The following is a 27,652-nucleotide window of genomic DNA, read 5'->3' as shown; positions in this document are numbered from 1 at the left end:
CACCTTCACTGCTTCCATGTTTTCTGAGGCTGACACTTACATGGTTTACATACCCCAGCTGCTTTAAAACAATATGCAGAGGGAATTTAAGTATTGCTGGCAGTGGGCAGAAAAGAAGGGCAAGAAAGGCACAACAAACTCCTGCCCTGGAGTTTCATAAAGGCAGGGCTGGTGAAAAGTCAGTCCCTCACATCGCATTTTCCAGGCAGTACTTTGGGATTACTTTTTTGTGTTTAGATAGTTTTAAGTTGTCATTGAAGAAGGAAGAGGAGAAATATCTTCCCGATAGTAATGCAGAAACAAATTATTCTGCTTTCTCAGTACTATAACATTCCTGTTCCTACCTGCAATAGGGGAGAAATATTTTCTGTTCTTTTTCTGTGTAAAGGAGATAATGCAATAACTAATTTTTGCACTTTAGTTACTGTTCATATCTCAGTGTCAGAGACAAAGCCATCATTGAATGGTCTGTGTATGACTCCTTACAATATGGCACTGGCCAATTTTCTCTTTGCTCCCTTGAGAGTGGATTTGACTACTTTTCTGACAAATTCTATGGATGTCAAACATCTGTATGGATGAAAAAAGGAAATGAACAGGACAGGGGAGGCAGTTACTGGGCATTTGGTCATGCTGGGATACATAAACGAGATCAGGACAAAAGGAAGTTTTGGATTATAAAGGCTCTGACAAACCTTTTCAGTAAGTATGCTAAAAAAAAGTGACCGGCAGCTCTGAGCTGCCCGGCGGTGCTGTGCCCACACATTTCATCTGAACAGTGGAGCCCCATCAGTCTCTGCCACATTTGGAGCAACTCCCAGTTTGTTCTACACTCCAGGGCTCCCACCAAGGATGACGGCACCAACACCAGGCAAAGCACCTGCTCCTCTTTTTGGTACCTCTGCAACAGAATGACAAAGCCCCATGTCCAGGCAAGGCACGCAGCTGCTCTGCTGAGCCCAGGAGAACCACTGCCTTTTTTCGTTTCGCACTCAGAGCAGGCAAGGTCGAACTGCATTGCCAGCAGTTGATTTTCTGCACAAAATGGGAACTGTACGACTGGCCGGGGGCCAGACGGTCACAGGGCCCTTTTAGTGAGGACATGGACCTTTCAGTGCACAATGATCCCCCCGCCACCGCCCCCCTGCACAGACATGCTATGTAGGGTGATGAGCACAAGCCGAGCGTGCATGGCATGAGAATGGCGGACGCACGAATCGCAGGCAGCTTACGGGAGGTGCTCACCATCAAATGCACACTGGAGCTCGACTTCCTTTTCTGGACACATCATTGAGAGAGGGAAAGAGAAGGGAAGAGAGGAGATGAGAAGAAAAGCACAGAAAACTGTTCACACATTAGTGTGCCAGCAAGGGCCCCCCTGCCAATAATGCTCCCCTAGGGACAGGTATAAGCAGCAGCAGAAATGCACAGACACGCAAGAAGGCGCAGAGAGAAATCACCATTAAAGAACATGACTACACACCAGGGGAAAGGGCAGGGTTGAAGACCCCCATCCACTCAAACATCGAGGTCAGAACATAGGTGCCCCACACACTGATATAAGGAGAGAAGAGGAAGGAATATATATGCACAAGATGTGGGATGCAAGGGGGTGCCTCTATGTGCTCTCTCACCTCAGAAAACTGTGCAGCTTCCCCAGCCACACTGAAGAGGTAGGCAGAAAACCCCCGTGTGTTCACATTGGAGGAAGCAGAGGTGTGTTTGCAACTAGAATCAGAGGGTAGGGCGGAGGGTGCAATGGGAAGGGCATCCCCAAGGGCTAAAGAAAGAAGAGGGAACTTCTCTGCATAGCATGGGGAGGAGAAAGGCTCCCTCACACAGAAATTGGGGCTGATTTGACAGGCAAGGTGCACCCATGCTCAGACATAGAGGAAAGGCAAGGAAGGCAAAGAGGCACTCAACAGCCAGAACACCTTGCGCTCTCAGATACCGGGAGAAGAACTAACAGGGAGCAATGCTCAAACACTACCCAACCTTCTTGGACTCTACTCTTGTTCAAAGGCATCTTCAGTCATCTTCAAAGACACCTTCACACCAAACTGCACTCTCCAGTAAACCAGGCTCAGCATGCATTTCTCTGCTCTTTCACTACACTCTTAGTGTCATCCTGTCCAAGCTGAGTCTGGCAGGTCTTTCAGCATTACAATGCTACCCCTTTCCCCTGCTGTCTCCACATACATTTTGCATCTGCTCTTCTTCTTTGGTACTATCTAGACTATTTCTCTGCTGCTTACTACTCATGGGGAGGTACTACAGAGTCTAGCTCATAGAGTACTGTAGGACAGCATGTCCCAGCCAAAAACCATGACGGCATGGACTCAGCTATGTAGCTCTGGACTCCTGCACGCTACCATGGCCCACCTCTGGAGCAGCCCTTCAACTCAGTACAGGCCATGGAGTTGTACCTCCCCATTTCATACAGTTACTGAGCCTTCATAGCTTTCATCTGGAACATTGCCTTTATCCCTGCTATCCTCACATCAGAGCTCAAGCACACATATAGACTGGCATGTCTTTGAGAGTAGAAGCACCCATGTTCACCTCATACCCAGAGTCACATTCCTAATCACACCATACAGCCCAGAATCACACAGCCACTGCATAAACAGACTCAAACTAGCAAAGCTTCTGCCTCATCTGATCTTTAATTCCAGTACGGACAGACTGAACACTGATCTGTTCAGCATTTGGCTCACCCATCTTCCACTTCATGGAGGCACAACACAGGGCTTGCCACTACCTGGTTTACAAACTTTTGATTTCTCTCATCTTCTTTTAGGACAATTTAGCTTCTCCACAGGCTTTTCCTCAAGCTAGAGCTAAAACAGGATGTACTAGCAGTGCATGAATACAATGCTTAGACCACCAACAACCTAGAGGAATCCTTGTACCCAGTCACAACAGGGAATTTTTAACTGGGAGAAGTAGACATTCACACCAGCTGAGAAACTGCTCCAGAACTTCAGTTTTTATTTTTAATGTATCCTGTAAGTTACAGCAGACAAACAGAGGCTACATGGATACCCCAGGGAAATTTCTCTCTAAGGAAGCCAGTCTCATTTGAAGTTCATATAGATTTCCAATGAGTTACAGAAGCAAGAAAAGGGGCAGAAAATGTTAAGAGACAAGCAAAAGGTTCAATATGAAAGGAGAGTCAACCAAGCCATACAGAAAACAATCACCCTCCTATATTAGAGGCACAAGTAACACTGACACAGGAGGAAACAGAACCCTCTGCAGATCAGAATTTAATTAGAGTACAATCTACATTTAAAACAGTGTTGGTCTATTGACATGGCACGATGTATTGCAGAAATCCCAGAAAGCACACAATTACTGGATACTACAATAACGGGGGAGAACAGCTAGCTAGGGAGTATGAAAAGGGTGGGGAGTGAGGTCTGTGTTATGACCAGAGCATGAAAGTACTATTACAATTCAGGACAAGTTGGATAATGCCAACATGAGGCACCAGCAGTAAGTGCTAAAGCATCAAAACTTATTAAGTCAAAACATACACAAGGAAATTACTAAAACCAGATCAGTGTCCCAATCCCCTCTGTAACAGCTGCATCAGAGCCATCTACATCACCTTCCCAAGGTGACTAGCTGAGCGAGCAAAACTTTTTATTCTTCTTGTAATGTGACTGCAACTTCGCAAAGTAAATAAGATAACAGAAGTCTGGTTGCAGAGAGAGTTCTCTCTCCCTTCCATAACACAGCTACATCTCTAAGTATTTCTAGGCAGTGCAGAGACATCCCAGGGAATGCAAAAAATGGTTCAAGGCAGAGAGATAGCCTATAGTAAAGTACCTAAGTGATCACTTCAAGGATTTCCCTACATCCGAGCGACAAAAATTCTCCCAAAGCAGTATGGACAACATTTTCCTCTCAAACCCAGGGATGGATGTTTGTTAAAGTTCTATTTCTGTATTTGTGTGAAATTCAGGTGTTCATCTCAAAAGAGGAGCAGATTCTCTACAACGAAACTTAAGGAAGACTCTTACTTTAGGTAACAATAAACAGAAGTCAGCAGGTGACAGAAGACAACCTGAAGAACCACTGTTCCTTTAGCGTAGCAGCAATACTAGAAATGGCAAGCACAAACCATTCTGAGCACCTATGGAAAATACACCACAAACTAGAAGATGCTATAGGAAGTAGAGTGATTCCGGGCAAGGTCCCATTCACAGTTCTGAGCACTTAACATGGATATCTTTTTACAACAGCTTTTTGCATTTCTGTCTTCTACATGCAGTTCTCCCCCAGCTTGATACTGACAGTATCAGTATGTTAAAATATCATGCTTGCTGCAACTTATATTCCTATAGAGAGTATAGTCATTTCAGAACTTAAGGTAGGCAAAAAAAATGTTGAACTCAAAGCAGATCAGTGAGGGGCAGTGTGAACTAGCAGATTTGAGGTCCTATTTCTACTTCTGCTTTAGGCCTTTTGTGTGATGCTGAGCAAATCATTTCATCTTTGTCAATCCATCTTCTCACTTGCCCTTTGTCAGCTTGTCTATTCAAATTGTAAGCTAAGAGGCAGGGATTTTCTGCTCAGGCATCGCTACAGCGCTGAGCACACTGGACCCTTGATCTCAGCTGGAGTTTCTAGATATTACAACAACACAGTGAAAAAAGTGAATGCATCAAAGGTGGGTAGAATGTGTTACTGGATGTCAGCACTTGAACAGATCTGAAGCGCTGCCCAAGCATCTTGCATAAAACAGTTCAGCATAAAACTGTGCTGTTCAGGTGAACTTGGGTTCTCCTCATTTAGCTTCACCATAACAATCTTTAAACAGTATGGCTTTAAGATCATAAAAAGTCCAGATAAAGAAATAGGAGCATTAACTCCTGTTGGTCACTGCATGGGTGTTACTTGACCCTTGCAGATTTTCTAAGGATTCCCTGTTGGTTCACCTTGCTACTGTGCCTTCTCTGTCTAAGGCATGCTTTCACTAACGGCTTTCGCAGAAGCCATGCCAGCTTACAGAGCACCCTGCCTTCCCCACATACTCTTTACTGGGCAAAGGGCAGGGAAAGCTGGTACCTGCCAGGCATAAAATGAACGCTTACCGCAATATTCCTTACAAACAGCAGAACAAATGGTATTTGGTGCCTCTTTGCAGTTATGTAAGATGAAGGGCAGGTTTTGCAACGTTAACCTTGTCACACCAAAAATCTGGATTTTGACTGTTCCAGATGAGTTCTCCTTTCAGCTATGCTATTCAGCTTTTACTGGGAAAGAAAACAGTGTGCATGCAGCAGAGGCAAGGTAGAAAATCAACCAATTTTGGAGAGCATTGCAAGTGAATGCTGTTAAAATCTCCTGCATCTCACAGCATTCTCCACAAGTTACTATTTACATAGAATGTTACATTGGGCCTGAAAAACATTATCATTTTGTATCCTCTAATCACAAAACAAAGTGCTCATTAAAAAAAAGAAAGCAAAGAAGAAGAAACTGACAAAGAGCTTAGAGAACTCATTTTAAAATACTTACAATTACCTACTTAACTAAAAATAGCACTTTGTGCATTAACAAATTCTCATTATACAGATGGACCTGACACGCCCGGCTAGGACTGGAAACACATGCATCCTCTCACACCAGTAGGAAGGGAAATAACCCTTTGGGAAAAAAGGGAACACGACTGTTTGAAGTGCTGCCCAGAGACAAAAAGAAAAAAAAAAAAATCAACAGTAGGACTGTAACATTAACTACAGGGAGCCCAGACCCTGACAAGGTCAGAGAAAGGACATTCAGCAGAAAGTGTCCTTAATCTTCACCCAGGTGTCTGCCCCAGCCCATTCCTTAACCCCCTCACCTTGCAGTGGATAGCAAGTCCAGATCATAGGCAGAAAGGGGAACAAGAAAGCAAGTAGATTTGACATGAAACTATCTAAAGTAAATTTTAAAATGGCAGCTGCACAATGTTGCTCATAATTTAGAATCTTAAAAAAATATACCTGGGACCTAGAGTGGTGGCCACAAGATACGTAGTATGTTACATAGCTCTGCAATTCATCACCCAGTATCTTCTAGCCTCACTTTCTGGATTTGAAAGCAGAAAAGCATGTTCCTTGGGGATAAAACCTGGGCCTTCCTTGTTGCTACTGCATCAGCTTGGATCCAAATTCTGCCTGAAGAAAGTGAGTGCAGCACTACCAAAGGTTTGTTGAGCAGGGACAATTTAAGATTCAAGGCAGTTTAAATCATTCATTATTTAAGATAATGGAAAAGTTCTCAAGTGCCAAGCTGATGAAATATCTACCAATTAGCAGAATTAGTACTTGAAATAGAAGCAGCAGAGCAAAATGAAAACCAGAAATGCTTCAAGTAGATTTTGGGAAGGAATTTGCTGGAGGAGAGGGTCATACACATGGAAATTTATCAAAATAACCCAAGTGCAGACACACCTATATTGGAATTAAAAAAAAGTTTCCTTCCAGTCCTCCCCTCCTGATTTAAGCTTCCCCCACTTCCAAAACTGTCTAATGCAAGTAAAATGCATGCATCCCCATTGCTTTAGTGTGTTGGGCCTGCTTCAGCAAAGGATTAAGCCAGTTCCTATAGAAACAAAAATTGTGTTTTTTTCTTACATATCAGCTCAACGCTACTCACTCTAGATGCTCATATCGCCACATATGACTAATATATCATTCCTCTCTCATTTATGCTAAATCAGCAACACCATGCTGCACCTTGCATCCGATACTCACCAACACACATTTTCATGGAGTTCTTGGGAATAAAGCATGAGAAAGACATATAGGCCTCACTCAAACTTGCCTAATATTATGTAATAGAAATTCCTACTGTATTTGTCAAATAATGCAGGATTCCAGCATAGATATCTCTGAATACCAGCCAAAAGGACAGGAAAGTTACCTTGAACAGAAAGTAACTTAAGACAAAATGGTGATTTTTTTTCTCAATGGGCTTAAAGCCATTCATTTTTACACTAGTGTAATCATCAGCTTGTGGAAGAAATACTCTTTCCATTCTCATCTACTGTGTGGATATCTGTGGCAACACTCTCACGGAGCACAGTTACCCTTGGACCAGGTAAAGCCAGTGAAGAAACTGACACATATTTTCTCTCAAATCTCCAGAAGGAATTAATTTCCAAGAAGGTTTTAATAAACAAACAAACAAAAAACCCAACCACCAAACAAACCAGGAGTCTCCATGGTTCCCTCCATCTAGAGGGAACAGGAGAAACAGCCTAACCACATGGCATGTGGTCAGCAGCAGACTACAGTCAAAAATACAGCATGCAATGCTTGTTCTAAACCTACATCTGATGTAACATTATTTATATAGGAAGTGGGAGTGAAAAGGATACCACAAAGCTGAAAATCTGTTTGGTGTTCAAGTCATGGTCTGTGCTCTACACTACTGCAATGGGCAGAAAATCATAGTTTGCTACAAGTAATGCAAGACCAGATGCTCTTAACTTAACCAGTCACTGGCACAAGTTGTTTGTCAGAACTATCTAGGATGAGAAAATCAGTGGGGCTAAAATTACAAGTTTCCTGCATAAGGAGCAATGCATGAAAAGCAGGCTAGTCACAATGGTGAGGCCACTAACCAGACAGTGACCAGCACAGAGACTGCTGCACAGCAGCCAAGTGTGCCAGTACTACTCCAACAAGCAAATGGAAGTGGTAAAATGCTACACTTCCATGGGATGACTAATGGGAAGCAGCACCATACATGTAGACAGTAGGGACAAGGAAGGACACAAGCATGTAGCCACAGAAATCCTACAACAGAAGTGTTAAGGATGTACTACAAATACACACAGACCACTGTCTGCTCTCTATCTTGTCCAAACTTCGTACTGGGGGAAAGCGACCTGTACGTTTAAAAGTCTGCATTATTGAGCAAGAGGGTTACTCAAAACACCAGCTTTAAGAAGACACATTATTTCTTTCTGAGTGTTAAAGCTTATAGAAATGAGGACTGAAAAGCCACACCTGAAGATAGATGCTGTTTGGGGAAAACGGGAAGCTTAAACAACTCTTCTGAGGGCCCTGAGATCAGGTTGAAAGCGTGCGATGCCCCTCGTGGACACCACCCAGGTTCATACTGCAGAGCAAGACTGCTCTGACACTTAGGAGAAAGGAATTTGCATGCAGACTCTTGACTGCAGGTCTCCAGTATCATGCAGAAGTAGAGAAGAGGTTCCTAGAGGGCAACCCCATTCACCACGTACAGAGAATGCTATGCTCTCTAGTCTACCTTCCACTTTATCACAAGTATTCAATTATATATAACAGGAACAACATATACTGTGAAGAGTTGAAGAATAATTCAAATCAGCTAGGAAAGCAAATGCAGCTTTACTCTTTTCACAGAGGAAGACACAATGTTCTTAATGAAACAAACACCACAAGCTTTCTTGAAGCTAGAAGTCTCTAACATACAGGTCTCCTTGTAACTACATGACCAGGAAGCTGTGCCTCAAAACCTGTGTGCACATCATCTATCCATTTCTGGAAGATTTTGTCCCAAGTTGTAGCACTCCCTGAGAGCCTGTTGGAAATCAAGAATCCTGAGAAGAAAGCCAGTTTTTTTCTAGGTAGGTGACAAAAACTATGTAGACGTGTTGTTATCTGATGCTTTTCCAGTTGCTTCTCCCCTGCCACGTTGGGATTTTGAAGCATGTATCTGCTGGTTCTCAGTTCACAACATTTGGGATCATCCATTCTTATTCCGCTGGGATTTTACTGGAATGTTTTCCATATCAACAGATGTGACAACTCAAGCACACTTGCTGTATTAGTGTGCATGTGTTCAATGCATGTCTGTACAAGAGGCAGGTATGTTGAAAGGCACAAAAGCTCACTCTTGCAGGCACATTTCAAAGATAAGTATCCTAGGGCAAGAACAGCAGTTCCACATAGCATTTTGGTCAAAAAAACCCCAAAGACTTGGGTGTCATTACGGCAGAACACAGAACTGCAAGACTGCAGGCTTTAGTAGAGCAGTCCCCAAAATAAACACAACAACTCTGAAAAAGCCTCTTTTCCCAGCAGCCTCCTTGTATTGTGAGCCCTCTAGAAGCAGAGCCTCATTAAAATGGAAAAGGGCTAAGAGAGCAGGAGAGAACAAGCATGCTAGTCCTGCAGTGTGCATGTCAACCCCCAAGCATGGGGAGAATGAAGACTGCCCACAGTGCAAAACCAGGAGATGAACTATTCCGCCTAACAGCTGCGGAGAACGGTTTGGACTTCAAATGGAAATGCAAGCAAATACACCAAACCCTACTTTCCCATGTGGAGGACAGTTATCCTTTGGAACAGTTAGGGGAAGACAGTGCTCTAGCCCATAACGGTCTCTACTCCAGTACCAGATGGTAAAGGGCCACTGCCTGCATCAACATACAGCCTAGGGAATGGCCTATTTGACCTCCAGAACAAAAGGATGACCAGGCACAGAAAGAGCGAAATTGAAGTGGGGAGAAAATAATTCTCCTCAGAAAGGAACAGGAGAGTGCCTGGCCCTCAGGGACGTGGTCTGAACTTCTAACACAAGACTTGGTTTCCATTCTGTCCAAACATGAACATCTGGAGGCTCCTCCTTCCCCACCTCTCTTCCCAGCTCAACCTTTAGCATCTGTCCAAGGGGGGAGACAAAGAGATTTCCATGGGGTCTGCTGAGTATCATCAGTCACTGACAATTGCTCTGTGCAATTTTGATACCCAGAAGCATTCTGCGCTGAACAGACTAGTCAGAGGCATGTGTCACATTTGAGCAAGTCCTTGGTCTTTCTAATCCACAGCATTGACCAGTTCTCCATACTTCAGAGAAAGGAGAAAAAGCAATCTTGCTGGTACAATAGTTGTGTGATGTAGAAGCTAGTTGTGTGATGTAGAAGTTGCATGTAAGGAACGTTAAGATCCCACTGGTGGCATCATAACGACACACTGAATATAACAATCCCAGCCACAAGACAGGGCTGTGGTTTTACCCTGGAAGGGGACGGGCACCAGAGAAAGCATCTGCCTTCTGTTCAGATGGTGGGAGACACAGTGAAATGGGAAAGCAAGAACTTACCTTCACTCCATCTGACTTCTTGTTCAGCAGGCTTTTGGCAGCTGTGGAGAGAAGCAGAAGTAGGTCAGATTTTGGTTTCAAGACTATTTTCTCTCTCTCTTCCCACTTCTCTCAAAAATGCATCAGACTTCAGAAGGACAACCATCCTGCTAATTCCTCTCTAACAGCAAGAGACCTGGAAAACAAGGCCGAATCACTCATTAAATCCACCCTGATAGCAGAGGGTCACCCATCCTATCTATTGTTCACCCAATTCGGCAAAAATGCTCCCACTTTCACCATCTCAGGAAGACCAAGTCTGAAATGAGACTTTAGAGCTCCTCTATTTCAATCCTCCACTCACACAGTGACCCCCATCCAGAAGTCCCAGCAGTTACAGGGGGAAAAGCTAAAGAAATCTGCCAGATCTTTGCAACAGGATACTGGCTTTATCTTCAAGTGCACCCATTCACATAACAGACTTTGCTTATAAAGGGGACACTGATAACGCAGAGGCCTCCTAATTACTGCTATTCACAGTTACTCTGGGGAAACATCTGGAAGGAAGAGACTGGAGAAGTGCAAAAGGCAGCATCTGATAACTTTAAAAAAAAAAGAGAGAGAGAGAGAGAGAATGAGAAAGAAAGACAGGAACTAGGCCGAATTTCTTCACTGAAAGATAAAGATGCTCTGCTGTGCTCAACTTGAACAACTGGCACTAGCAATGAAAGCGAAAGCATGATAAGCACAGACAGGGAGCCCATAACAAATGCCTGGCAGAAGGCACACTTGGGACTGATGTAGGAGCTGCTCCATCTATTACAGGAAAGTGGTATGTTGACAATGACTGTCAACAGTAAGACCCCATCTACAACCTCAACAGACATAAAACATAGCTTGCCTACTCATGAAGAATATATACAGTTGTTTGAACTTCTGTAAATGGCACGCTAGAGACCCACTGGACCAACACACTGATACGCCTCTCCTAAGCAGCTGCTGAGAAGCATACGGGTCTGGGTACTTGACCTGGATTTTAGCTTGTCCTGGTTTCGGCTGTGTGGTGCTTAGTTGCTGACTGGGTTTAAACCACGACATAGCTCCAGCAAAGATGAGGCCTAGAGAAAAGGCAAGTCCTAAGACAACGCTCACATGACTGTTGAAATACTTCATTCCCAAAGACATGCTGACCAACTCACACAGAGTGCTCAGTCTCTCTCTAGAAGCAGCAACATTAGGCAAAAATGTTTTTGCAATATCCAAGCAACTGTTCCAGGTTTTATGTCAAAAGCATTTTCCACTCTGTCTTCCCTACCACATGACCCTACAGATACGGATTAACTAGACAATATCAGCTGAGCTGGTGCAAATGACTAGCATCTCTTCACAATAAAGAGGCACCCTATATAAGTTTATTACAATTTCGGAATTAGTCTTCCTAATTCTACTGCCTAATGCAAATATAAAGCTAGATCAGGAATTTGTCTTCATTCCTGCTCTCAGAAACCATCCAAGAACACTGGAAGAACCTTGTGCAGAGGTTCTCTGAATGTGATGTGTCAAAACACAATGCTCCAATGTGCACGCATAAAGGTGGGCAGACAAACTGTCCCAAGCAACTCATCTGCCCTCCAACAGTTTCTTTGCTGAATGTACATATACTAAAGCATTGCAAGACTGAACCTAACAGATAAGTTCTTGCCACCTTCAAGGCATGATGAAGGAGACCAGCTTGATTCCACATGCAAGTGAGAAGGAGAACAAAGGCCACCATGGGGTCAAAAGGGGTCCAGCATTTATACCACACATACCTCAAGGCATCTCACAACAACCGTTGAAAACAAGAAACTGTTACGGTCTTATAACACTTCAGAAGGAGTAAAGGATTCTGCAACTTAACAAATACCAAAAATAGGACATCTCTGAAGTGAAAAAAAGAAAACATCAGAGAAGGGAAACAGCACCACCATATGTCCTGGGACTGACCCAGACACAAACTGGGAAGCAACATTTTTCACACTTTCTGCAGTTTCTCCAGAAACTCACATTTGTCTTTGTGGAAAAAAGACAGCTAAAATCATGTTCTATGGCGTTAAAGCAAATTCAGCTGAAAGCCCTTCTGTGTGGCCCAGCGCCATGCAGTGCTGAGCCACTGCTCCCCAGCGCAGCCTGCCCGTGTAGCCCCCTCCCCTGCTTGTACCCCCACACAGCACACACTGTTCTCCCACAGGCCTGTCAGCATCCCAGCACTGCAGAAGGAAACTCAGTCTGTAGTGTATTTAGTTCATGCATCATACTGTGGTTTGTAAGGACAACTGGAGAGCCCATGAAATGCAGTCACATGCAAAGATAACTGCAGACACCTCAAACAAAAGGGAGGCATGCAGATTTACCCACAGGTCAACCTGTACATGCTATAAGACAGAAATTAAAGGGGATGCAAGTGGAATTTCTGCAGCAAGCAACAGACAAGACTTCCTGTAACAAGAATCATTTTAGAAGACGGGCAGCACCACCCAACATGCAGCTTAGCAAGGAGACAACAGGAGGGGGAAAATCCAAGGACACATGAAGGTAGATTCTTTACTGTTCAGAAAATGGTCTTGTACACATGGTCTGCAGTTTTCCAGGCATGGGATACTGATATTTATTTTCACCATCCTTCCCACTTCCTCTAAACATTAAAGGGATTAAATTCCCCCTTCTCAGTGGAGTTAACGGTTCCTCTATAATGAAGCAATACAAAGGCACACACTGCTAACTAGGTAGCTTAAAAGCACAGTTCTGTTCCTGGTTTTACAGGACACCCTCCAGTTAATCTCTGAAGAGAAACACAAAAGGCCTCCCTGGCACACACCCCATATGCCCCTCCCTCTTCCCACATTTCTCAGTTTTGGCCACCATAGGAAACAGCCTGGGCTCTGGACCATGCTCCTGGCAGAAACACAAATCCCTAATGCTGAACTCATCAGCAATAAACACTAGACACTCTTGATGTACCAGAGCCAAGGGGGGCGGTGGAGGAGGGAATTTCCAAGAGGGACTGAAATACCCATTCCAAACACAGCCATGGATAGTGCCTCCCCCCCTGCCAGCCCCACTCCTCCTCTTCCAGAGAAAGCAGCCCTTCGCCCAGCCTGCTCTGAGTTTGCCCTGTCCCCAGCTGTCAAATCTCAGTTACATTTCTCATCTTGGTTGAGCTTCCAGAGAGTATTTTTTGGGATGCAGGGATAACACTGAGGTTGCTTTTGTTAAGCTTTACTAACTCATGATGCTAGTCTAACAGACAACCCAGCTTCTAAACACAAGCACTTACACCAGGAAGAATTTTGGACTTTGCTGAGACTTGATTATTAAAATAAAAATCGTATCATACCAACACAGAATTCCCAGTGACAGAGTTGCGGCTTGTCATCCTCATGTTCTCAGTTCAAACAAAGTCAGATTAACTAATTCTCAACTTGATGTCACTTCTGGGGCTCACCACAAACCAACCGAGAGTCAATATATAGCCATGAAGAGGCACCTCTGGCTACCATTACAAACAATGCTCACGAATGCAGTGTAACTTCAAGAACATCTGTTTATTAAGGGCAAAGACTGATGCTTAACTCTCTGCCACGATGGCTATTTAGGCACAAGTCACTAAGAGTGGCCATTTAAACACAGCAGATTTCACAGAAGAGAGGGGAGTTGTCTTGTGTTCTCTACCCTCACTTTGGTTTCTGCCTCAGCAGTCCGCTTTCTCTTAGGTTCTCCAGTGACTTGCTATGGGAATTTGTTGCAATAGCAATTGCACAGGAACGCTATGCACTAAGTGAGAGACCAATACAAAGACAACCTATTTGCATGGGATAACTGCCTGGCAGAATTTACAAAGTGGATTCTTTCTCTTGTTGAAAAGTTGATTTTTATTTTTTTTTTTAATCCTGCTTTGTTGTTAAGTCCCTCTATCCCCTAAACGACACCACTGTTCCAGAAATGTACCTGAGCAATAGACAACCAGCAACATTTAACATTTCCCCCCTCAGTGAAAAACCTCCATGAGAGCTTCTATTCATCAACAAGACTAGAGTGATTCTGTTCAAAGAACTGCTACAGGATAAACAAGGGTCACGAAAAGCAGTCAGACACTTAAAAACACTCTTTTTAAAACAAGCAGAGAGAGACGAGTAGAACCAGGTGAAAAGGCAGATAAAAACCCCAAACCATTAGGCAATGCAAGCCTTTATGTGATCTGGACCCACAGGATCTCTAGACATAGCAGACACCTTCTTTCCTATCCAATTCATCTCATCAGGCACAGCCAATGCCTAACACTGTGCACATACTTCCAACGCACTGGGAAAATCTCAAGGGTAGATAGTGAAGATACACATCCCTCTCCCAGACATGCCCCAATGGTTTTCAGAGAAAGATTAAAAGAGGGAGCATTCATTAAAACTAAAGCCTGAAATACAGACCCAGTGGTGTCCTCTTGGCATGAGCCACAGGGCTCCTAGTTCTCCCACTAGTGAAAAATGGAGAAATTGCGTGGGAGCCAGGTGATTTCCTTCTGCTTTTTTTGCCTCTGCCAGCCTCAGAAAACCAAAACTTTCTCCGGCAAGGCTATGTACCAAAAGCCAAAAACCAGGAGCCAGCCTGATAGTTTGTGACATTTCAATTAGTGTTTTCAAACAACCTTCCGGCCAACGCAAAAATTTCACATCCTGAAAGACATTCTCTTTGCAGGTATGCATATGTACACACACCAACAGGAGCAGAACCTTAAAGGGCCAAAACAGTCTGAACACCCATCCTAGACTTTTGAGCCTGAAAGCCCCAGTCTGTCCCAAATTCAAGAGTTGATAAAAATATGAGAGTACCTCTCTTGCAGTATTACAAAAACTCCATTTCCTGACAAACCAAGAAATGAAGAGGTGAAGGGCAAACACCACCAGAAAAGGCATTCACACAGTTCTCCTGAAGTTTAGGGAGAGGAAGATAAAAGGGAATTATTATAATAATTTAAATCTACTTTTGATGATAAATTAAGAGTCTCAGGCCATAGTGATAAATACCTAAATGCAGCAAGGAAATCCATGTGATTCTGGGAAGCTGCAAAATGGAAATTTACTTACTGAAATACACTACTTCAGCAGGTTCGCACTGTAGTAGTTGAGCATCATTCTCTGAAACCCCTGACTGTTTCTTAAGCAACTTAGTAGATACAGAGAAATAACTTTAAAACAATTTAATTTTTCATTAAATGTGACCTCATCTTCTGCTTGGGAAATGTGGTTCCCAGTGATCTCACACTCATTTATTCAAAGCTCTCTGGAAACATCTTGATAAATTTTTCCCTCCATATTTTCATCCTTTGAATTCACACCAGGAGGTTAGTGTTCACGTGAGTCAAGTGATACAAATTTCTGGTCCTGAATGGATATCTACATAACTAACACAAACACAGCAGAAACTTCAAATATTCTACTTGCACAATTTTAACTTTACTATGGTTAAAGGAAAGAATCCAAATTCCAATCTGAGTATAAATATATATATGTATACAGACACAAAATAGCAAAAATTCCGTTTCACACGCACTTCTGGGAGGCAGGTGTAACACGACAGTGAAATATTTCAGGATCACTTCAGTATTTGTATTATTTCCTTCTTCTTGCTCTTTAGTCAGCTCAAAAACGTCTCTGTACAGGCTACACCAAACATGTGCAGGCATATTCAGCTCTTCTTTACTTAGGTAGAAAGCACTCTGCTCCCTGGATCTGCCTCCAGCCTCTCTCGAGCTCACCTATCTAGTTAAAAACGCCAAACTTCACATCGGAGTTAATAAGGATCTGTAGAGACATGTAATGAATTCCAGCTATTGTCACAAGCTGCCATAATAGCTCCCTCACAAAACTGGCTTGAGCAAGCAGTGACAACTCCCAAGTAAAAAGCTCAGCATCAGTTAAAGATAGAGGTTTCGGGCATAAGGGTTAATTACCTACAATGTCTGCCTTAGGATCTATTTTGAACACAGGGTGGCACACAGGACTTGTGCTGAACCATTTGAGAGAAGTGAATTTCATAGAGTGTGAAAGCATGTTGAACAACTCCTCCCCAAATTAACAGTTGTAATCCAGTCAGGAAAACAGTGCTAAGAATTTAATCTAGTCCACTTGTAAGTCTTGCATAAAAAATAACTTATGGAGAAAAGCCACTTCTCAGCACTTTGTGAAGATGGCTTGTTTCTAAGATGAAAACCTATTTTGTCCATCCTTTCACTCAGTTTATAGCAGGCTTACTTACAGAGTTTTATCTACATAAATGAGTCCAGGCACCCTTAAATACTGCAGCTATTAGGAATCTCTGAAAACCTTGCCAACTTTCTCCTGGTAATAAATGTACATTTACTTCTCAGAAGGTGATTTAGGAGTTTCTTGCATATGACCTAATCAACTGATTTACCTGACTGTACTTCTGTATTCTGTAAATGAATACAGATCAGATCAGTGTTTGCTTGGATCATCTGAACATCAAAAGCCACAAGTGAGCACCCAAATCATCCTGTGTATACCCTGATGGGACTCTATAAAGATCCCACAGAGAAGTTTAGATTGCAATGTTCTCTCTCACAGCTGAGTGAATACCTACCAGAGTGTGGACAGAAGCTACAAACCCCTTATTATAACCAGGTCTCAATTTCCTGACTTATACTGAAAGGAGTGCAACTATATCTGCTTTTAACAAATAGCCTACAGCTGACCTGAGATACCATCTTCTAAAAAGAACCACAAACTGCCAGTATTAAATTGTTGAATATACCATAACTGGGAAAAGGAGCTAGAACACATTCCTTTAGGAACTGGACTGGGGCAAAAGGCACCCAGCAAGCAACAGATTATTCACAAAAGAACAGAAACTTTTTTTTTTTTTTTTTTTTTGCTTTTTACAAAGTAAGATTTTTTGGATGGGGAAAAAAGAGAAAGTACTGCTACAGACTCTTTAAGCATACAATCTGTCACGAGCTAAAACCACACTGTCAAATGAAGGAACTCCTCATTACAAAATGTGTGACAGAGGAGATAGTAATGACAACAGGGTTAAAGAAGTCTTCTCATATTTCCTGCAGATAGTACTATCGTGCCTAATTAATTGATACCATGAGCCTTCATTTTCCTCTTGATTCAAAACATCTGTGAAGAAGCTTTTAGAAGATCTCATCCCCAGACAGGAAGAAGCTTCGCTCTTCATAAATCTAGTTCCCTGTCTGCTGGGAATGGGGCTTTTAGAGGCCCACAAAACAAGTGTCACCCAATTAGAGAAAATAAAAACTCCTTAAGGTCTTTAGGGAAAGAAACAAGGACTATTTCAGAACTTTTCAAGCACAGTTAGATGACCTGTCATGATAGGAAAAGTCTGAGCTCTACCTAAAGTTCCCACATGGACTTTCTAACTTTTTACTTTCAGTTAGCATGCACTTAGTCTTCAATTCCAGCAGATTTATGTATTTCAACTGCAGTAATTAAAAAAACTCAGTAAATTAAAAAATAATAATAATTTAAAAAGTCAAGCTCATATTACACACAGTCCTGCAAAGAAAACAAGAGTAGCTGATCTCCACACTTTCAAAACACATCAGAATATTAGGAATAGCTACTATCCACAGAGGCTATACATGCTTTGCATCTAAATTCACCACATTTCTTTCTGAACAGTTTTTCAGAGCGTCTCATTACCTGGGATCACAGCTTATATTCAAAGTAGAACTCAGTGACACTGAGAACCCTGCACTCACTATGGGCCACCTAGGATTTCCTTTTCTTCAGCTGTTAACTGAAGCGGATCCAGCAGCTTCAGCCCTTGAGACAGAGAAGAATGAGCAGAGCAAGCCTTTTCCTCCTTGATACTAGCTCAGGGAATAAGTGGATGTATAGGTCACACACCATTAAGGAGAACCCTTCTCTCAGGCATTTCATGTACTCAAAATCTGGGCCACAGGAGATTTTCTTACCCAAGCACTTCTGCAGCTTCATTAGAAGTGACAACATTTGCAGACTAAAAATGAACCTAAACCCACTGTTTAAAAAAAAATAAATAAAAACCTGACTATTTCAGAATCATCAGTTGAGTGAAATAAAAACTAGCTGCGTGAATAGATCAAAAACCCTTCACACCAGCAGAAAGCCCAAGAAAACATTAAGTTGCATACAGTCCTGTGGAAGTCCTGTGTCATAGCTCCTCAGTTATTTCAGAATCACTCTCAGAAAACAGTATATAATTTTTAAGTCCTGTAATAGTCCTGTAAAACAATCCTGGGACAGGTGAATGGAGAAAATTATTCTGTCCCTTTAAGGCCAAACTATCAGAAATGCAGTAAAGATAAATTTAGGTAGCCACAAGTAGTCCTGACATATTGGCACAGGTTGACCTGAAAGCAAGAACCAAGGAAAAACCATTCTGAAGTTGCTGAGGGTTGTCCCTTAATTGTAGCTTGATTTCAGATCCTTTAATTTTTTTAAAAAAATCACCATACAGAAGGTTAAAAATGCTGCCTTGATTTCACAAAAGAACGTATGCATAACTGTGCACTTTGAATGCTGGGATGCATCATTTCACAGAGGTTTTCATTCCGATTAGAAGTTTATTGTAACATCACCCAGAATATAAGTATTGGTATCCACCATTAGTAAATGACCAGATGAAATTAATACACTCCCATTCCATTCATCATCACTTATAATCCATACAGCAGACTTTCACTTGAAAGTAACTGTAGTCAGGTGCAATAAAAATCTGACTCATGCATTCAATGATTGCCCTTTTAAAAAGAGAAAAAAAAATGGCAAAGAGGGCAAAGAAAGCAAACAATCCCATAAACCAAAAGCACTTGAAATAAGTTTTCCACCCAAATGGAAATGAACACAGATAAGACTGCGTCACCTAGATGTGCTGAGCCAAGACAATCATCTTCCAAAAAGCACTGATTTGCATGTTGAGATTTGCATTTTCAGTAAGTGCACTATGTAATGCAGTTGGGTGGGAGCCAGACTATCAGTTATTGAGCCTAAAAGGATGAAAACCACTTCTGAGACTCCAAGAAGGAAAACTAATAGCTATATGCTTCAGACCCATTTTTGATAAGTCAAAGTAATACAATACCCAACTAGCTCCTGTCCCTATTCTCACCAATATTATTACTTGCTCTATGTCCCTGCCTCAAGTCTAAAGGAATCACTGCTACCTAGTAAGAGTTCTTGACTCCTGATTTCAGATGGGAAAGCTAACAAATGCCAGCTAGAATTTCCCAAAAATAATCTGATAACAAAATATCATGAGAGGATTGTGGCAGCTGACTTGATTTCTGTTTTGTACCAGACCACAGTGCCACGTGCTCCTCCCCAGACAAATCACTTCCTATTTCACACTGGTCACCAGCCAAGACAAAGCAACCACCATTACACCACGATGAACTGTAAGCATGTTTCCTTCCCTCCTACTCAACCCCCAAATGGTTAAAATATGCCCTAATTCACTCACACAAAACAAAACCAAGGAAGGGATGGGAACAGTGAGAACTTACCTGAAAAATTCCGAGACACAAGCATCGTCGTGAGGATTGCACCCTGTGGGGAAGAGAAAGCAGGGATAAGAAACAGAGTCGCTCGCTCCAGAAAGTGGGGGGCCAACCCATAGAGAACACAGTGTGTCAGGTGCCAAAGCAGAGGTATCCCAGTGCTACCCTGGATAGTCCTAGTGTATCCAGGATTCCCACATGTGGCTGTTGGACCTGACATGGGACTGCTCGGAGTTCTGCCTTTCTAGAGCAGCAGCTAGAGGCCAGGCAGGATAGTCTAGGAAATCTAAAATGGCACTAAGTTATGTTTAGACCCATAGTTGCTTCCTAACTTTCAAAGAGCAGATAGCTGCTCCATGCACAGGCCAGAGGCTTCGCCCTAGCTACAGGCAACTGATACACTATACTGGGAGGCAGAGAGTGATCAGCACTAAAAGCCCCAGAATTTAAGAACTAGTTGCTCTGTTTCAACTCTCTTGCAGGAAGTAGAAGGGGTGATTGTGTAGCAGAAGAGGCATGGGAAACTTACAGCTTTGGAGAAAGAAGCTACCCAGCTCCTCAGTACACTGCTTTAGTACCCTGTACTGGAGGACCACATAAGGTACTTCACTAACACTAGTGAGCTAATAATTAAAAAAAAAAAAGTGTTGCTAGGAAGGCATTAACCTCAGATTCAGAGGATTAAAAACAAACTTAAGGCAAACTAACATATACTTACCTTTAGCTTCCTTCTAGCATTGAACTTTCTCAAGCATTCCACAGTCTCCTGCCTGTGCATCATTGAAGCGACAGTGGATCGTTGCTGAAAAACAGGAACAGCAAAAGATCAAGAACATACCCTAATCAAATCAGCCAGGGGCATTCTCTCCACTGGCACACAACCAGGACATGCAAGCTGACGTTGCTAAGCCTCTCACCACTGCATGGCTGCAAGACACTGCAACCAGTTCATAACGTAAGAACTTTCCAATACGGCAAGACATGTTAAGTTGGCTATTACAGGACTGTGCCCAAGAAACTCTGGGACTGAGGTACAGGTGAGAATCAATGCTCCCTGTCTCTCAGGCACACAAACGGATCAAGACAGTGAGAAGACAAAAGTCCAATGAACAAGCATACCCATGGGGGACTGAGTGAGAGGCACTACAGAAAAGATCTGCGTTGCATTAGTTACAGCTCTAAGGGAAAATTCCAAGCAGTAAGTGAATACTAGTGAATACTAGTGACTGGTAGCCTTCCTGGACGTGGCAACTCCCTGAATAGAAGTATTTGACTAACAGAGGCCTCGGCATCTTTGCATCAGTTTTGCAGAAATAGATTTTCAGCGTGCAAGAGGAAAGATCATATAGCTCTATTGTACCAATGCAAAAACCTGAGTATAACCTCTTGCCAGTGATGCACACCTGTCACCCACAGTAGACTGGGATCCCATCAGCTGCAAAAAGAGAACTTCCCAGAAGTGTTGCCAGTCATTGAGAGCACATGAGGAAACCAGAGACTAATGCCAAAGTAGCTGTTGCTCTTGCACAGAGCCACAAGCCTGAATTCCCTTTACAAGGACAGTGGGTGAATGACTAACTTGGCAGATCAGTGTGTACAAACCCTCCATTACCTTTCTCCTGCTTGGAAAAAATTCTGCAATACTCAAAAGAACTGTAAACCATGCTCATATTCAGCTAGTTTCATGGGAAGTCTCTGCTTTGATCCTGTCAGCAAAGCTAGTCACCTGCTGCAGTACACACGGCAACGTGGAGGAATAATGTAGCTAAACTGTTCTCTTTAATAACTTTGATGGTCACTGTTTGTTCAGCCTCCTTAGGAATGACAGTGATGTCCCGTTGTTCACTGTGGGCTTCAAAGAGTTGGGACACGTACTTCAGAAGTTCAGTGACTCTAGGAAACTCAGTATCTCAGATAAACTGTTAAGATTTCCTACCACATTTATTTCAGAGGAGCAATACATCTCCAGGAAGAAAACGTATGTTGCACACACAGAGACTGCAGAGCAAATGGAAACAACAGACTCAACAGGAGGCAGTTTGGGTGAGAGGCTGAAATGGCTGTGAAGTGAAATCGAACTCCCCATAACTCAGAGAAGGAAAGCCTCTCTTGAACCATTCTATATTGTGTTGCCACAGGGAGCGAGCTATTGTAATACATACAGCTTTGGTTACAGGCATTGGGACAAAAGTTAAATATACAGGAACTGCTATTGATTACAAGCATGCAAGGAGAAAAAAAACAGAGATGCAAAGTCTCAGCTAGTGTGAAGTTTTGACTTCCAAGGAACTTGCATCACTTTACAGCAGACGCTACACTCCTGTTACGCAGATGTTCACATAAGTAAGTTTAAATTGCTAAATTGTTGTTTCGTGGCAGAAGGAAAGAAACACCACAGTTTCTCAAGAAAAAAAATGAGCAAAGGAGCACACTAGACACATCCTAGAAAGTGGAAGTATGCTATGGTGTTACAAGAGTAACTAGTTAGACTTAGGTGGAAGTATTTCATCCTGCAGACATAAAAATGCACCATTGCTGCCCTCCCCTACACCCACTCCCTGCTGCCTTCTGGGATTTCCTTGCCAACTTTGCAAAAGATGAAAAATACTCACGTGTGGGGTCTGGCAAGGCAGAAACTACATACACAGAACAGGAAAAGATTTTTCAGTGATTTCAGGTTTACAGCCAGTTAAGCTGCAGCAGAGCAGAAATGTTCCAACATTGCAAAGATGCAGTGCAATAAATTGAAGTAGAGATGAAGAACAAAATAATCCTAAAATATTTTGTCTGATGCCAAACTCCATCTGACATTTTAGGATGATATGGATTGCAAGAGGAGATGTGGGGAAAACCAGGAACTACGGACATTCACAAAACTGCTAAAAGAATAAGGCATTTTTTTTCCTACAGTGGCAATAAAAGCACCACAGCATGACACAGTTGGCTTGTTGAAGGTCGGCCTCCAAAAAAATCGCATTTTGAAATATTTCAAATATTCTGGGCTCCTCTGCAGCTAAATCTTCTTGACATGTCAGTTCAGGGTAAACCACAAATCAATCCGTAATAAAGGAAAACACTTACGCAGACCCATGGATGTTTGAGAGCCTGGTCAGCTGTGATCCGCTTTGCTGGGTTTATCGTCAGCATCTGGTTGATCAAATTCTTTGCTTCAGGAGTCACAGTGTCCCACTCAGGTGATGGGAACTGAAAGAGGAAGAAGGAATAGATGATGAACGGAAAATATCTTCTACTAGCAGAAGACATTCTCCCTCCTACACAGCTGAATTCCAGCTTTTGCCCTTTTGATAGCAGGGCTAACATATTCGCAAAAACCATCAATTTTTGGGAAAATCCATGCTGAACAAAAATCATACAGAATCCAGCAAATGAATGGTACCAGACAGCAGGACACACCTGTACCATTCACCAGACACAGGCAGGAAGATTAACAGTTTAAAAGCCTTTTAGGAATCACTAGACCTTTGAGTTTCTTTCATACTCAACAGTCAAAAAAGTAAAGTCACAGATCTTTTTAACTGAGTTCTGACATGAAAAACACAAGCACTATCTTTTTTACCCCACCTTGCTCTTTCTCCAGCATGCTAAAAAGCTATAACAGCATATGTAAAATCACAAACACTTAGCTACAGAAAAATCTTGTGAAAGCAAAAGCCACTAACAGAGAACATCCCATCAGGTACACTTTCCCCACCATAAAGCACAATATCCTGGAACAATACCAGTCACTTAGGTGTAGCAACCCACCAGCAAGTTGTTAGCAAGCATCTACCATACCAGAAATCATTACTTGGGGAGCAAGAGAGATGCAATAGTGGATGGGAATACAGAAACATGGAAACAAATAAAAGAATCTCAAGTATTTCAGTTGCTGATCATCTATGAAGGGTAACTGCTCTCTCCTATAATTCCAGTAATGATAAAGATGAGATATTTACGCCATCCTCCAGATGCTTGCATGTGGTATCGATGACAGCATGCTGACATTAAATGCAGTATGTCTCACTCCTATGAATCTACTGTACAAATACAGGTGAACTTAAGAACACAAAGATAAATGCTGTTGGGAGAAAAGTCCCCTGTCTTTAAACAGGGGGAAGACTAATCTATCCTGAGAACATTTCCGTAAAGTACTACAACATTTAGAAAAAAGTTTATCCCATCTCTTTTCTCCTGCATGTTGTGCTTTGCTCAGTTGGGTCATAAAAATACATCCACCTTACTTGATTTGCATATAATCTTATTTCTGCATTCTCAGGCATCAGCAAGGCATTATACAATTTGTTCTGCAAACATTGCAAGAGACTACTCAAAAATTATGATAGTGAGCTTTCAGCCAGGACACTTTCCCCCCATCCGAACTCTGAAGTATTCAGAGTAATGTCTTGCAAACCCCCTACCCAACAGCACAAAGTCCAATTCACAGTTGCCACTTCCTCTATGGTCAAGAGATAACCACAGACCAGCCAAGTGCATACTTGGTGCGGGGGTAAGGACACCAGGGGCAGGTACACCAGTAAAACTTGAGCTGTTTTCTACCAGGCAAAACGGGAGGAATCTACTGGGACTTGTTCATTATAGGTAAGAATTCAAAAACAGCAGGTAGATAGGAGGCATCAGGCAGTTCACTCCTCATGACTCACAGAAAGAGTTGGACATTTAACTCCTGAAGTGCTTTGAAAATCCTCATTGATACAATTAGTGCAAAAACACTTCAAATGAGAGCAAGCAACACAGAAACAAGAGGGGCAGGAAGGCAAGAGAGGAACGCAAGTCCATTTAAGGCTACCAAGTACAAAGACATCATTTTCCTTTCACTCAGGAAGCCACTGAGCCAGGACATGGGTTTAGGCAGACCTTTGTTCTCACCAGTACAGCTGCTCTCATGGTCTCAGGCACAGAAGCTGGGAGGTAACTGGGGTCCAGCAGAACCCTCGCTTTTTTTTTTTTTTTTTTTTTAAATACAAACCACAAGACAGCCTACAAAATGAACTCCCCAACTTCCTCTTGATATTCATGCCCACAGACTTTGAGCTAGGATTTCCAGGAGTTGTTCTTCCCTCCTGAGCCTTTCCTTACATGGAAGAATTTATGTCAAATGTTCAAGCTGTGGTACCCAAACCACATTTTACACCATCTTTGCTCCCCAGTACTAACTTCCTTGCTATTCCTTTCCTTCAGGCACCTCTTTAGACCTCAGTTTTGCCATGCTCTGAGAACCGTTCCATGAACTGCTTGTCTTTATACCAGAGCCTCCATCCCACCACACTGATCCCCGCCACAAAGCCACCCCTCCAAAGGTCCCTGCCATTCAGTCTTCTCACTGGGCTCCAAGCTTTCCATGGCTGGAAGAAATTCCACTGTGGCACTGAGGAAACCCAAGGCCATATTTTAGCTCTACAGAACACTTCCCCATACTTTTAATTAGGCCTTGATAAAGACAGGCTCCTTCATTCTACCTTCCCTCTGCTCCCCTGAAAGAGTTAGCATTAGCTACGTCTGCAGCACTTTGTGGTAAATGCACTAGAAGACATCAATTCCCACCATCTGCATTTCCAGCTCTGCATTTCCCTAATGACCAGCAACATCTTGGTGCCAACTGTGATGCTTTCCACATATCCTTTCAGTAGCCCCAAACAGGACTGCATCCCAGGCAGTGAAGACAACGAGGTGTATAAACACGCCAAACATCACTTTGCACAGTAGCTTGGGGCCTGCTGCTGGACACCGAGTAAAATAGTGCCATGTTTTGGATGGCTTCTACACCCATGCAGGTACTCAGCAAGAAAGTGCCCTTACGTCATAGGCTCCGGCTTTGATCTGCTGATAGAGTTTGTGCTGATCTTCATCCCAAAAGGGAGGGTACCCCACTAGTAATATGTACAGAATCACTCCTGGGAGGGAGAGACACAGATACACTATGGTTAGGCTAATACGCCAATTATTCCTTCAGCCCCTCTTCCTTCCCTCTTGACAGTCCCCAAGGCAATAATTGCTCTGTATCTCCATTTGCCATCATATTTAGCCTTCTAAGGTAGAGAAAGACAGTACAAAACTCTCCTCTGCTGAACCTCACCCTGGCACTTCATGTTCAGCTCTTAGCGCCAGCTGCCAGGATCTAGAACAAGGTGTATGATGTCCTTCTACCCTCCTCTGGCTACCATGGCTGCTAAGCTACAACTCCCAGCTGCTCTCAGAATAAAATGAAGCCACATCCCCTGGGGTTGCTGGGCAGCAAGGGACTTTTTAGGAAGGACTAGTTTTTTAGATGCTTACTGTGCATGGTCTTGGGACAAAAATGCCACTGACAAAGCTAACACTCCTGGCCTGCAGAGAACCATTTAGTCCATGTCAGGCAACACTGGTATCACATATCTTTAAACTTATTGGTCCCAGATAGATTTACACTTCATTTTTTCTTTTTAAAAAAATCATGTCTCTTCAGTATTTCATCTTCTACATAGTTAGTGTAATAGGAAATTGCTACAGTCATCTAAGCAACTGACTCTGCAAAGCATAGATAGGTTCTATCTCTTAAGTCTCAAACATCTGATAGATGGTCTGAGGAAAGGATTAGAAGCCAGAATCAAATGAGTTCAGGCTCCAATATTAACTCCATCTACACAAGGTGCTTATCCTCAAGTGTGCCTTCATCTCTCCACCCAGTAAGAAGGAGCACTGCACACCCTCCCAGCAATAGGTTATAAGGAATTGCTCTTCTACATGAAACAGTGTTGTTTAAGTGCAAAACATTTTGACAGAATCTTACCACATGCCCATATATCCACTGGTTTTCCATAAGGATCTTTTCTTAAGACTTCGGGGGAGAGGTAGCCTGGAGTGCCAGCAAACCCTGCCAGGAAATGGATGACATGAAGTACTTACAGTACCCAAGCAGAAGAGATCTTGCCATATCACAAAATCCACTAGTGGTAACCAACAAATTCCAAAACCCATTTCCCACCCTTCATCTCATATTTGCTAGAGCTACCTCTTGGTAAACCAACAGAAAGAGAAAAAAAATAAAGAAAATCAGATGGGATGAGTGTCTATGTATTGCAGGAAAAACAGAAAAGACAGAGGGACCATGTCAATCAGCTGGGCACAAACTCATATGTCAGGCCTTATATCATTGTTACATATAACGACTTGGAGTTTGAAAACACAAGACACAGATGGGACACATTCGATTGCCAAACCAGTGTGGGCAGACCAGGAGAAGCAGCCATCTCTCCAGAATCTCTGCAGCACTGCAGAGTCTCAGAGCTAATGTTTAGCCTGGGAAGGTCTCATTTCTAATTATGTTTTAGCTAAACAAAGATAAGGCCAGATCCAAATGCGCCTGAAGAAGGCCAGGTCAAATGCATTTCTGTAAAATGACCAAACAAAATTCCAGATGTCTACACTCCTAAGCAGCAAGAAAGTTCAGATCAGGGTCTAAACTTAGCAGCTGCATTCATCTCCGACAACTAGCATCTGCTGTAAACCAAGAAGAAAAATAGAGAAATACATAGCCATTTTTTCTGTCTTTATTTATCATATTCTTTCCTTTATTGCACCTAGGCTCGTGCCCAATGACCCAGAGGCTGAGACGCTTGGAAAGGAAGCAGCAATGCCAAATATACACAAACATGATGGAAGAGCTGACAGAAAGTACTCAGAGAGGGTGCAACTCAACCAGCCACCAGGAAAGGGGGGAGCAAAAGTGGGAAAGCTCAAACACTCTTACCAAACCAGGCCTGCTGCTCTCCCTGGACTTCTATAGCCAGTCCGAAGTCAGCCAGTTTTACAGCAGCACCCTTACATTTACTTGCCAGTAGTAAATTCTCAGGCTAGGGAGAAGAAAGAAAAAAGGGGGTAAGAATGAAAGACTGACATCCTTGTTAAAGCCTCCTACCTCAGTATTCACATCATTAAATTTAATCTGCTGACTGAATTTAGCAGGCATGTACTAAAGCTGTTCAGGTGAAGGCAGAGCAACAGCAACAAATGGCCTTGACCTAG

At 42.8% G+C, this 27,652-nt stretch overlaps 1 protein-coding gene across 7 annotated transcripts in view; it reads right to left on the bottom strand.

Moving 5' to 3' along the window:
- The window catches only part of CAMK2G (calcium/calmodulin dependent protein kinase II gamma), a 126,081-nt gene that overhangs the window by 19,115 nt on the left and 79,314 nt on the right, over nt 1-27,652 (bottom strand). For all 7 annotated transcript variants that reach the window (XR_012044022.1, XM_072871675.1, XM_072871673.1 and 4 more), the window contains 7 exons: nt 27,378-27,480; nt 26,418-26,501; nt 25,448-25,542; nt 22,712-22,834; nt 20,349-20,432; nt 19,637-19,679; nt 10,093-10,133 (listed from right to left, as the gene is read on the bottom strand). Coding sequence is in view for 6 of the 7 variants with exons in the window: in XM_072871675.1 (XP_072727776.1) it covers nt 10,093-10,133; nt 19,637-19,679; nt 20,349-20,432; nt 22,712-22,834; nt 25,448-25,542; nt 26,418-26,501; nt 27,378-27,480 (573 nt within the window). In the remaining variant the exon portion in view is untranslated. The remainder of the gene's footprint in view (nt 1-10,092; nt 10,134-19,636; nt 19,680-20,348; nt 20,433-22,711; nt 22,835-25,447; nt 25,543-26,417; nt 26,502-27,377; nt 27,481-27,652) is intronic.

This window comes from Ciconia boyciana, chromosome 8 (genome assembly GCF_034638445.1).
Source record: "Ciconia boyciana chromosome 8, ASM3463844v1, whole genome shotgun sequence".
Classification (NCBI taxonomy): domain Eukaryota; kingdom Metazoa; phylum Chordata; class Aves; order Ciconiiformes; family Ciconiidae; genus Ciconia; species Ciconia boyciana.
The sequence above is the reverse complement of the archived record's forward strand: the minus strand, read 5'-3'. Positions and strand labels throughout refer to the sequence as shown.